The sequence below is a fragment of the Pelmatolapia mariae genome, linkage group LG3_W (genome assembly GCF_036321145.2).
Source record: "Pelmatolapia mariae isolate MD_Pm_ZW linkage group LG3_W, Pm_UMD_F_2, whole genome shotgun sequence".
Taxonomy (NCBI): domain Eukaryota; kingdom Metazoa; phylum Chordata; class Actinopteri; order Cichliformes; family Cichlidae; genus Pelmatolapia; species Pelmatolapia mariae.
Window position 1 is genome coordinate 85,248,489 of NC_086229.1, and position 13,261 is coordinate 85,261,749.

Genomic DNA, 13,261 nt, shown 5'->3' on the forward strand with positions numbered 1-13,261 from the left:
ATCCTGTAAAATGATGCCATTCATACCAATATGCTCTGTTTAGAATGTCCACTGGTGTTTTTTTTTTTTTTAAGTGTGCTACCTCCATGAAATACATGAAAACTACTTTGTGAATGATAACTTTTGCTTTTCTAGCTGACTTTTTCTAGCTGACTATTCGTTCTTCTTGTTCTTGTACAATCTCTCTGTCCTCCCTCTCCATCCTCCTCAGTCAACTAGAAATTAGAAAATGACAAAAATATAATCTTATAATAATTATTATAAGACCAGGTGGGGTATCCACAATCGACAACAGGACTACGCACTGCTTACTTATGTGAAATCATGATCAGTGAATGTGGGGAAAACAAAAGCTACAAGCTTTATCATTTATATGGATTTGACCACATGTCCACTCTTACCTGTTTGTCTTTGCTCTCTCAGTCTTTGTGCTGTCACCCAAACGTTAAACATTACAGTGAATAAAAGGCATAAACTGCTCCATGTCAGTTTATAACAGTATTCAAACTGAACACAGGCTGCTGCTGTGCATTGACAGGTAGCATCATTTTTATTTGCTCTCATTTGGATCTGGAGATGTACTGTAAACAACCACCAAAGCCCAATTCGACCAGAATAGGAATCTAAATTTTTAACTAATTAGACTAGTGGATCAGAAGGTTACAATTAGCTAATAATCTCTAATGATCAAAGCTATTATTAGCTAATGTTTTGACGCTATTTCGAGAACAAATAAAAGTAAGCAGACACTTTATAAGTCATTGCGATGTCTCCTCATTATCAGAGCAGTTTTTTTTTTACTTTCTCTGTCTTGTTCTCTTTCTTCTTTCTGCCCCAGCAACAAATTCTTGTTAGGCTATTGATGACAAACCACAGCAGCAACGCCTCTGTGTGAGCGCACTGTAACATCATGACATCAACAACACTGGACATGAAACCTGTTTTCATTCTATCCTGTACTGTTAACAGTGGAAAAGTTACGAAAATATAACATTTTATGAAAATTCCACAAAATAATATTAAAATATACTAATATTAGTACTTTTAATATAGATATTTTTAGACGTGCTCTGATAAAATTTGTGGGTGCCCCAAAAACGGGTCTAAACTTGCCTGTGCTTTATTGTAACGATGCTTCTTGGTAATTATTCCCACACTTTGTAAGGAAAATCATTTATGGGTTAAGCAGCAGAGTCCAGTATGTGGGTTGTGCCCCTGGAATACTAGCTCTTTTCTGCCAATGCCAAACAGCTTATTCTGCTAATTTGAGCTTCTGGTTCCCCAGGAGCTGACAATAAGGTGCCCAATTAGCAGCACCAGTATGGACCGTGATGTGTCCAGCTTCTGCCTACAGCAAATGGATCGGAGGGTTAAAGTGTGGAGGAGATGCATAGAATACTATGCAGATTGCTGCACTGATAAGGTAACAGGTTTTGGTGGAGGCAGTGTGAGGGTGTGCAGCGACATCGCCCTCACTGGAAAAATGCAGAGAGATACCAGAGAAGTTTCTGCAACCAGTGGTAATCCCATATCTCCACAGTCTGGGACCGAACTCCCAAGATGACAACGTTCACCCCCTCAGAGCGATCTCTGAGGATGGGATGGTTTGCTTCCAGTCTTAACCTCAACCCCACTGAACACTTGTGGGATTGCCTTGGGTGTGCTGTTGGTCAGAGTGACCGAAACGCAGACAACCACACTGGTTGACTTGCAACAAAAATGCTGGTTCAAGCATTTGTTGCAGTGTGCGACCAAGCTGGTGACCAACATGCAGAGTTGGTCACCTTGTAACAATGCAAATTGTTACAAGAAAGAAACAATCAACCAAACAAAGCAGTTTACTTTCCAGTTTCTGTGCTAAATTTACATTGAGACATTTCCAGTTTGTTCTTTTCTTATATGTTTTGTTTAACTTCCATCATTATCTGAATAACTACGTGTATGTTTGAGTTGGGTAAAACACTGTGTGACTTTAAAGATCTCTTAAGACGAGCTTACCTGCCGTGTAAGGAGGAAACTTCTGAATGAGGAAAGAGCTGAAAAGGACCGGATTTGATTACAGCTTCTCAAAATGGTTCTTTGTACTCCTGCTTTGTAAACTGGACAATAGACCTCTATGCTTTTATCCCAATAATCATGCAATACGCACAGACAGGACTTGTGCAATATTTAGGCAATGAAACGTGGTTTTAGCACCACAATGGATTGTAAATCAAATAATCAAGATGTGATTAAAATGCAGACTTTCAGCTTTAATTCAAGGTGTTCATCAAAAGTATTGCATCAGCTGTTTAGGATTTACAGCCATTATTATACATCATCGCCTCATCATCTTAATTTAAAAGACAGATATTTTGATATCTTGACATATCAATGCTTGCTTTAGCTAAAAATGAGAATAAAATAGCAATTTCATGTGTTCTTCAAAGAAAAGTTTGTAATTTGTAGGAGTTTCTGCGCCTATCTGCATTTACATGTATCAATGTGAGGACGGGACACCCACACACGCAACAGACGCAATTACATACGTGTTTGTTTCTCAACATTTGTTTGCTCTGTTATCGGCCTCAGATAACAGAGTCTGTGTCAATGACATTCCTGACAGGACGCACACAACTCCACCAGAGTTATGGCGGGGCAAAGCAATGATTTCTTTAAAGGACTGTAGAGAAGTAAATACTGAAGAATTCCTGCACACAGATCATCCTTCATATATTCCAGGTTTTGATGGGCTCTCTATCTCCCCTCTCTGCCAGTCTCTTAATGTTTGTGATTAATATCATATCTCCTTCACAAGCAGAGCTCCACCTCTTAGATATTCCAAGTTGGGCAACCACAGCAAGCCAAAGTGTAACAGCACCAGCGCCGCTGTAGCTAGGCCACACTGGGCCAAGCCAAAAGAATGTTTATGGGGTCCTTTTCCTGGATAAAAGGGTCTTGATGAATTTTATTGCCATGTTGTGGACTTGTGAGCTTCCATAAATGTCAGAGAACAGATGAAGAGTGTCAGTACTTATTATCCAAGTGATATTTTAGCCCGGGTGGACAGCTACTACACTTTGTGCTGCTAACTATTCAGAGTGATTAAAACAACCACAGATAAAGAAAGTAAAGATTAAAGTAAAACATGTTAAATGTTTATCAGTGTTTAACCGTGCCAAGTTAGCTGAGGGTGCAGCCTACTGTTTCACTGCAGGACAGACAGGCCTGTGGTGCCAGAAGCTGATACAGTAAAATAGAAGGTTTTCTAATTACAAAGTGATGCTCGTGCCAGCTAATACATAATAGAGTCCCCTTTCCAACTGTGTCAGTGACAGAGTGCACATTCATGTTGTATCTTGTGATAAAACTTTATTATTTAAATCTTTGTTCTCAAATGCACTCATGAGTCCAAAGTAAGGGCAAAGGTCAAACGGGGGTGAATTGTTGTGTGAGCTGTCACAGCCATTTAAAGTCACTTTAGAAGTGCTTTCATTGATCATCTTTTCTACTTAGTTTGGACTCTGTGCAGTCGTTATTAGAGGTGGAAGGATCGATCCAAATATTGATTGTATCTATCCCAACACTAGTATTGGTATTCAGTGATGGGAATAACGGCATTACAAGTAACGTCGTTACTAACGGCGTTACTTTTTTCAGTAACTAATTACTATTTTTACTATTACAACGCCGTTACCGTTACTAACAAGAAAATGCGGTGTGGTCACGTTACTATTTTTTTAACAAACAGACGGTTGAAGCTGTGTTCAGCTTACCGTAATCTGGGCGCTACAGCTTTAAGCAGCTGCGCGCGCTCCTGCGGACGGCAGTCACTTTCTGCCCGACGATCACTTTTTGGCACAACACCTGGAGCTAGGGGGGGAAACAATCGCATGAGTGCTGCTGTTTGACTGAGGAAGAATAAAGTAGTCGTGGTAAGCCAATCACATGACCACTTTAAGATGACAAAGCAACAAGGTGATATATACCAGTTTTAAATTGTGTTGATAGGCCACGTAAAACCAGTCATGATAAACAAGATATACGTCATGTTTGCTGTCTAAGGACAGCGCTAGCAAGCACTCTGCTTATGACCAAAAAATAAAAAACAACAACAAAAAACAGCCCGTTCGTTTTGGTGGAAAAATGCACCATGTCGACCAATCAAAAAATGATATGGCAACATGATATTTGGTTGTTTAGGAAGAGGGAGAGAGAGAGAGATAAAGACCGCAGAAAGAGAGAGAGCGAGTTTTGAGATGTGAGAGATTTGTGACGTTTAGCGTGTTTGGACTGTGTAGTTAATGTGTTGTCTTGTGTAGTTAATGTGTAGTGTTGTGGATAGTTTTGTGTTGTGTGTCAGAACAATGAGGCGAATGCTGACTACGGGTAGAGTACAGGAGTGAGACACCTGCTGCTGTCAGGCCTGCAGGTATCAGGCTGTGATGTTCTCCTTTATAGTGGACAGAAATTATTTTTTTGGAGTGGCACAAATAATTTGTGTGGCATCTTATTGATGCAGAACAGCTGATTGTTCTGTAAATAGTTTGAAGTGGTTATTTAAAAAAAGGGTAAAAGGTAAATGGATGCAAATAACTTTGTTGTTTGCAAAACTTGTGCATATGATTTTAAAATTGACAATTAATATTTGCATTTAAAGTTATGAAATATGATTCATTAAACATGTTTGTGGTTGTTACAGTAAAAAATATAACTTTCTACTCGGATTTTATGTTTTTTGTCTGATTTTAGATCAATGGTGTTAATACAGTATGTCAAAATGAAAACATAACTGTAAAGTCAGACACGTGAGGTTGTGCTGAAAACAATTATACCAAACAAGGCAAATAAATAGTTTTTAAAGGTGAAATGTAGAGGAAACATCAAAAGTAGTCAAAAATGGCCAATTATACCCTGGACCCCAGAGGGTTTAACCTTTTTTTTTTTTTTTAAGTAACGCAATAGTTACTTTTCAAGTAATTAATTACTTTTAGAATCTTGTAACTCAGTTACTAACTCAGTTACTTTTTTGAAGAAGTAACTAGTAACTATAATTAATTACTTTTTCAAAGTAACTTGCCCAACACTGTTGGTATTGTTGGCACCTTGATTGTCAATGAGACTGTGTATGATGAGAAAAGTTGTGTAGTTTTAGTGCTAAGGCTTTCTATGCCTGTCACAACAGCAAAGTGACTCAACAAGTTGTTTTTTATTTACCGTTTCCATTGTGGCCTGGGAAAAATAGAAGCACGCCACATGGGAGAAAGCTGGAACGGTTGCGATGTGGTGGGGGCTGCTCGCTATGAATAGGTGAATGGATACTGCTCAGAAACTTCTCTGTTTATTCTCTCCTCAGTCCCACTTCTCTCTCCTCATTGGTCTGCTCCCCCTCTCCCCATTATCTACAAGCCAGTGCACTCTCACTTTCTCTTACTCATTGAAAAAGGCCAACACTGTTGCTTCTGCTTCCCCTTCTTGTTGACATAAGAGTGAACGAAAGGCTCATTTTGTCTCCCCTGCTTAATATGAACCTGTTTCATATTAGAAATACGATGATAATGCTTTGTCTCTGCAAGAGGATATGTGCAAAAGATACAGAAAGGAGAACCCTGCTTGCAGAAGCAGGTCACACTCTAAAAGTAGTTAGACATTGTTATACCAAAAGAAGGGCAGACAAAAATGTGCCAGAGATGTTGGACTTTTGTCAGGAGTAGGGAGCGTTTCACTTCAAAGGCCTTTGTTAACTATTATCAGGGGCAAAAACAGGGTCAAGCATGGAAAGCTCCAATATGAATACATGAAAAACGAAACAAAGATATTCAGTAGCACTGAGTACCTGCTCCCAATTGTTTTAAACAAGTGCACCTAGGAGGACAGAATGATATAGCCACGAACAAACAAACAGGGATCCTTTGTAAACACACTAATCGCTCTGTTGATGGTAATAGTTCTCACTAAGATAGAGGACCAAAGAAAACTCAGCACCCCGATAGAGCCTAAACTACCTGGTGGAACAAAGCTGACCCAGTCGCTTGAGAAATAAACACGAGGACAGAGAAAAGAAATATGAAAATCTGCTTTTTCCGAGTTGTCTTTTTGTGCAGTTTTCAAAAAGACAGCCTTGGATGGAGTTTTAATATCATCCTTAACCCTTGCGCAGTTTCTCTTTTCCTGTCAATTTCTATGAAAAACAACATGCACTCTCTCCCTCACAAACACACACTTATGCACACAGAGTCACTGTAGTTAACCATCAACGGGACAATTGTGTGCACTCAGACGGCTGTAAGAGAGAAGATGGTCTCTCAAGGTCAATATTAGCCCATTATGGTGTTATATCAAACCCTTTCAACGTGCTCTGTGTGTGTGTTTGTGTGTCTGTGGTTGTGTTCACTAACGTCTACCTTTGCAGTCCCTGCTTGAATTTTAAACCTTAAAATCTAAGGTATTTTTGAAATAATGGGAGATTTAGTGTGGCCCAAGGACACGTAATGAATTACCTGAAAATGCTCTAAATAAATTATTTTCTGGTCTCAGTTTTGGATAATGTCAGAAAGAAAAATAACACTAATGTGGTCATCTCATGCACACAGCCTCACACACCTGCTGCCTGCCTTTTATGTGGAGCAGTCAATCAGAAGAAAGGTGGTCTCGAGAGAGGCGCAAATGAGCTTAACAGTTTGTTTCTGAACTGATTGTACCAAGGCTCATATAAGATGAACCGTTGTAGAATAAAAGAATAAAAATTTACACCTAAAAAAAGGTTTCATTTATTCCATTTAAACAAATACAAAATGATTAAAAAACAATCCTCAATTTAAACATTTATTCAAACATCAAATGCTTATCAAACAATTAAATATGTAACACCTTTAAGTACAGGATTTACAACAAAAATGTATCTTTTGATAATGTTTAATAAAAGTACTTAAGTTTGAATATAACACGAGTTTGAATTTAAACACAAAGTTTGAATACGTTTCAGACTTTAGTGGTGGTAATGCTTGTGGGATAGTTGACCACTACTGCCAGTTAGTTGTCTGTTTCCCCCCCACTGTCTCAGCTCCAACATCCTCCTTACCCACTGTGTTGCAGTAGAAGGCACTTTGGTCGGGAGGATGTCCGAAGGAGCCCCATGACTGATGGAAGGGTAAGACAGTGGTGGGCTCTCTTTGATTTGAGTCACTGCCATCAATACTGGCGATCCCACGAGAGTCTGGAGGAGCAATGCTGCTATAAGATACAACTGTGCTGGGATCTAGGACGTTAGCGTTGCTGGGAACGCCGGGGTTGTTATTGGTCACAGAATTGTGGACGCTGTCTACAATACTGTTGCTGCTTGTTCCGGCAAAATCAGAGGAGGAAAATGCTGGAGCCGGAGCTTGGGCCGGGAGCAGATTACTAGCTGGGGTGGGCATGAGGTTGGTGGGACGACTGAGGGCCAGACGCTGGGTGAGGAGCTGGTGCTGCAGCCGCCTGTCGGTCCAGTCCTCCTGAGGCTGGCGATGGATCTTCATGTGAGCGTTACGGGACTTGATTTTGTAAAACATTCTGGAGCAAACAAGGAGGGGAGGGAACGACGGAATTTAAAAGAATGCTTGACAATGAAAACCATCTGTTTGTTTGCCCCGAAGCCAAACACACAAATAAATTTTGTTGCAAGCTTCCTTTCTTATGACTGGTGCTACTTACTTGCCACACAACTTGCAGGGGAAGAAGCTGGCCAATGGGGTCACAGGAACAGCCCCCTCCAGAGCAAACTGTTTGTCCACTGGCTGACAGATGGGCGTCACCTACAGTAACAGGAGCACTTAAGAGTTAGCATTCTCTGACTTGTGAGCTCCATTCATGTGACGCATTTAACCTTAGCACGAATAGTCCAAATACCGTGTATTATTTCCTTCAGGAGGCACATTATCCTATTAGCTTCTAATCTATAATATCATGAGAATAGACAAACCACCACAGGAACTAACAACAGGGGGAAAGAAAGCTGGACATGGGGCATTCAAATGCAAAAGAAATAAACAGAACATGTTGACAAAAGGGGAAAAAAATGCAATTTTAAGTTCCTTGTGGCTTCTTTTAATGTTTCTTACACTTTTCTGCTGATCCAGCTGTCCATCTCGTCGCTCGTCCTCCTCCTTTTGTTTCTTCTGCTTGTCCTGAAGCTTTTTGCTCAGGTAGTAAAACTCGACACATTGACACACTGTCTTAGTCCTCACCTGAAACACACATACACATACCAATCTCGATTTATTGCCACATAACATATATCTTACACCGTGACACGGGAATATAAAATCAGTCTATGCTTCTGCTGTAAATAAGGCTAAAAAGACCCTATGAACTGACATGTGTCAGGAAGCAAAAAAATCCCCTGACACATTCAGATATTTCTTCCAGACTTTTCGTGTGCAAACTGCTGCTCTTGTGAATCGAGTTGCAACATGCACTTGGCTCGCTGATAGCTCAGGCGGTGAAGCCACTGCCTTTTGTGTATGAACTGCCACGGTTAGTAATTTGATCCTTGAAGTGCCAAAATGCCCTTTGGGGAAGACGATGCAGTCCAGCAATATGCATGGTGAGACACCAAAAACTGAACAGGTATAGGCAAGAAGAAGAAGAAAATTGCATCTAAGGAAAATACTGTTTCACCCTGAAGTAACCACCCAGCACAAAAACAGAATACTTGTGGTGCTGATGTTCTGTTTTTCAATCTATGCACTGATTTGACCCACAAAATACTTATTTTTATTTCAGTAGGCTGCTGGCTGATTATGTGACCGTGATTATGGTGCCGTGTGTCATTGTGTTGCACAAACAACAACCATTTGTTGTGTTTTACCATTTTCTGTATGAGTGAAAAGTCTTTTCCATAAGTCCCGAGAGCGTCACTGAAGAGAGTCTTTTCAGTATCTGTCCAAAGATCACAGCCTACACACAACAAGAGAGTGGGAAGGGACAAAAGGTGCATGAGAAATCAAAGGAAATACTACAGGGTCATAGTAACATATTAAGCAATGCTACCACATGTAGTAACTTGACAGTGAAAGACAAATACATGAACAATAAGTCTTGCAGTACTGCCTGCATTTAGAGTATTAAAGCTTTTTTTTTACAGGAACACATGGGTACTACCATGCAAAATAATGTCCATTTTGTACTTTACATGGTTCTTGGTGGATTTAAAAGCACCAGGCAAGGAGGAGGGGCTGTGGTATGTGATTGAGGTAGAGAGAAGTCTGAGCTGCTACAATGCCTTCATTGTATGCACAGTGAGAATTGTTCCGCCTTTGCTGTCTCACATTGCTTAGTGTTTCAGAGAAACACAAGAGGTAAATGCCTACGATCACAACATATTTTAGCTAGTTTTGCTTCACCGCTTTTTTCCGTTACCTTGTTATTTAGATAGTTAGTTAGAAAAACTGTATCCCATCTGAACACAGACCCACATCCAGATCATGTGACTTCTTTTAATCTTCTGATATAGATGGCTATAGACACATTAACCCCTCCAATCAAACCCCTACAAGTAATACCACTATTGGACTTTGCTGTTGCAAAGACAATTTTTGTTTTCCTCAGAGGCAAGTATTCACCAACAAGAACATTTTTTATATGCATAACAGCAAAACAATAATATTAATAATAATAATAGTAATTATCATCATCGTCATCATCATCAAGTAAAAAGTTGGGTTGGAGTAGTGGTGGACAGAATGCAACATGACTTTATGGAGATCCAATTAAAATGTCCATAGTTTTATGCCAGCATGATACTAACATATAATTTTCATAAAACAAAAAACTATTGTTTTTAATGTTAAAAAGCAGGTATGCTTAGTCCATGTAAATGGTATTTTTTTCTGAGAAACGAATGTAACTAGACACTGTCAATCCAAAGAGTCATCTAAGCAGGTGAGTTAAACTGAGGTCAAAGGTTACCAGAGTAGTGGTAGTCTCCTGCTGGTGACGGCTGTGAGAACAACAGCATCTCCAGTGTTGCCTGCATAGGAGGTAGTGGCGGAAGATGGAGAGAACAAAAAATGAGGGATGCAACATTGCCAAGAAAGGAAGAAAAAAGAAAAGGATAAAGAAAAGGAAGAAAGACTTCCTACCATTGTGTCTCCCTGGCAAGAGTGCAGACAGTGCAGAGCCAGCTCTGAGTTACTGCCTCCTCCTGGTAGGCAGCTGGAACTGCACATGGACAGCAGCTTCTCCACTGAGCATAAACACAGATAAACCCAGTAAATTTTAATCAGTTCAGTATCAGTTCATTTTAGAGACACTTTATTATTTTGCTCACTTATATCAACTTGTTTTGGTTTCAGCGCTGACATTTTAGCTTCCTTAAAATGTTAAAAGTCCTTGAATTCAAAAAAATGTAAAAGTGCAGTCACCGTCCTGAGCTGGACTGTATTTTTGTGTGCTGCTTACCTTGACCTGGTAAGTCACCAGTTTCTTCTTTCTTGTCCAATGGTTTCCAGAGTAACTGTTCCTTAAGGGACTCTTCGTCTGGTGACCGCAGCCCTGACTGTTTGCCATCAGCTAAGCATGGAGGAAGATTAGCCTGGAAATCTGGACCCACATTGACAAATCTGGAAGCAGGGGAACAAAAAGAGAAACAAACGGAGCGCAAATATGAAAACAGACATAAAAGACAACAATATAAACTTTAAAGTACCTAAATATATATCCGTTGATGTGTTAATGCTTTCTAATTAACAAAACATCTGTAGCTCTGATTGTCTATAACTATTATCCTAGCCAGCAGTGCAGTAACAACTGTTGTATTACTGCCACTACTCTTCTGATATTTAGCACTTTACTTACGGAAACACGCTGCACTCCTCTTCGCCCTCTTCTCCACACGCTGTTCCTTCCTCTCTGTGATGGAGACCTGAAATGGAGGAGAAGAGCCCAGTTCCTCTGCGGGCAGGATTGAGGAGCGGATAAGGAGTGTAACGAACCCTCTTCAGTCCTCTGAAGGAGTGAAGCAGGCTGGGGAAAGGCTTTCCACTGTAGACTGGCTTGTCTTGTTGCTTTGAGAACAAAAGGAAAAAAATGAGACTGATATCCTTGATGATCTAAGGCACGATAATCTAACATTTTGGGGCGAGACTTTAGAAACATCTGCACAGTGGTCTAAGTGTAAGAGCTGACGGGATCAGAGATACTTCTGTGCTACAAATACAGAGAAAAGGCCAACATCAAATTTACAACATGTATGCTGAATGATCATGTGTGTGCTCATGTACGCCGAGACAAATATGAAGTGTGCCCGAGCAACAGCCTACTTTAACTTAAAGCGAACAACAGGCCTATCATCATTTCCATGTCTGTCTCATTTACACAGTTTATCTACTCAACATGTCTAAAAATAAAAACCCAGACTAAAGCTGTGGTTTTAGAAGCAGTAATGCAGTTGGAGCTAACGTAATTTCTTGACAAAGAAGCATTTAGGCATCCGCCCACTTTGACTGCGACGCCTCTCCAGCTGTAGCGAGTCTCGCCTGCCTCCTCGCTAACTGATCTCCTGAGTTTGGGCCATGGAAGAGTAACGGTGAGAAAATGTGTGAATTAAAACACAGCAGCATGCTACGGCTTATATTTTTATTACATATGTTTTCTTTTAGTTTCACATCTTCAATGAGACATGAAGTTTGCGTCTGTACTACTTCTGTAATGGATAGGTAATTTTGTGCCTCAATACTCTAACATAGAGAACAATAACAAGGCTCAAAATTGATCTTGTAAAATTTTGCATGCAAAGATGTTCTCAAGTATGATTTAGCAACATATATAAAATTATATATTCTAATGTAGGTTATCCATCATCTGAGGTTTTATCTTTTATGCAATCCTACAACCTGAGAACCTGATTAGTCTTAATGCAGACCAAAGCTGGACCTCACAGTCCTGGATATGTGAAGACAAAGCTGATATTGCTTTTGTTGTCTGAAACCCAGCAAACTGAGCTAAACAATTTCCCTGAGTATCAATCCGTATCTTTAAAACTTCTCTAATTACTTCATGTGGTGGTAAATGTGCTATACCTGCAGATTTGACTGGTTTAGACTGGCGGGTCCATTCCTTACTTTCTGGGTGAGAACATGAGGAGACGTCTTTTCTGATGTCTCGTGATGTTCCCCAGACGGATGATGGGGATGAGAGGGAAGATGGAAAGGGGAATTGGGGGATGGACCACTGGAGGAGCATAGGGCTCTGGATTGGTGAAGGGATGAACGATGGGAAGAGGGCGTAAGCAGGGTTGATTCAGGAGACTGAAGAATGTCGCGTGCGACTAGAAAAACATAATCGGGAGGAAGAAATTAGTAAAGGGAGTGCAGTGAGTGCACACGCAAATAATGAGGCTGCCAGGGCTTTATTATTTACTGATTTGTCTGACTGTCTAATTCCAAGGCAAGCAGACACAGACAAACAAAATCATCAAAAAGTCATTAATATCCGTGCACCAACAAAAGCGAGAAAAAAGTGAGAAAGTAACACTAAAGTTTCTCTGTTACGTAGAAAAACAACGATCAAGTTTCAAGAAAAACCCGCATTTAAACTCTGCTCATTTTTGACGAGCTTGTTTTCAAATGTATGTATGAAATGCATCTATTACGAATGGTTCTGGTTGTGAAAATGTGAAAAGTGAAACCCTGATTTGCATAAGGGAAATGGGAAACTTAACACGCACACCTACAAAAACCCACATGTCCCGTAAATTTACATGTGGGCATTAACCTGTGGTTTTTGATAAGTGGGGAAAATAAAGGTAATTAAAGGGGACACAACATGGGAAGAAGGTAAAAAACACAAAATTGCCGTTTACTTAGACTTAGGCAATTTTTCTTTTTATTTCTAAAAATACACCACTTTTCACAATGCAAGTCTGAACATAATATGAAGCCGGATTAAAAGTTCATCTTTGTTTGTTCATTTCATTGTCATATTAGACTCAAACGTATTGACTAAGGGGATTTCGGATATCTTTTTATCGATTAGTAAATCAGTACTACAGTAATACTGTCAGCAGCCTGCCAGTTCTTGGGAATAAGATGCTTTATAAAACAGGCTGTGAATGTGTACAGTTTTTTAAAACAGAAACCTTCAAATTACAGACTTGAATACAAGTGGAAAATTTATTTGAAGTAAATTCTCCGAAAGTTCTACTGAAAAATGTAATTTAAGAAAGTTTCTTTTAAATATATGTGCTGTAAAGTTTCATATTAGTGTAAAACTAGTATTTAAAGATAAAGCTAAGAGCAGTTTT

At 39.7% G+C, this 13,261-nt stretch overlaps 1 protein-coding gene across 1 annotated transcript; it reads right to left on the reverse strand.

Annotated features, from left to right (window-relative positions):
• Window positions 1-6,884: 6,884 nt before the first annotated feature.
• On the reverse strand, window positions 6,885-12,073 carry LOC134624032 (transcriptional-regulating factor 1-like). Its single transcript, XM_063469022.1, has 9 exons — window positions 12,062-12,073; window positions 10,816-11,024; window positions 10,420-10,580; window positions 10,101-10,204; window positions 9,928-9,988; window positions 8,828-8,916; window positions 8,079-8,204; window positions 7,672-7,772; window positions 6,885-7,530 (listed from the first exon to the last, which is right to left on the reverse strand). Exons 1-9 carry the CDS (start codon window positions 12,071-12,073, stop codon window positions 7,002-7,004), a joined length of 1,392 nt encoding a protein of 463 aa, XP_063325092.1. The 3' UTR covers window positions 6,885-7,001.
• Between the last annotated feature and the right edge of the window lie 1,188 nt (window positions 12,074-13,261).

Coding starts and splice junctions, on each gene's coding strand:
- LOC134624032 (XM_063469022.1), bottom strand. Junction 10,205..10,419: donor TGGTGACTTACCAGGTCAAG/GTAAGCAGCACA, acceptor GTTTATGCTCAG/TGGAGAAGCTGCTGTCCATG. Junction 9,989..10,100: donor CTTGCCAGGGAGACACAATG/GTAGGAAGTCTT, acceptor CCTCCTATGCAG/GCAACACTGGAGATGCTGTT.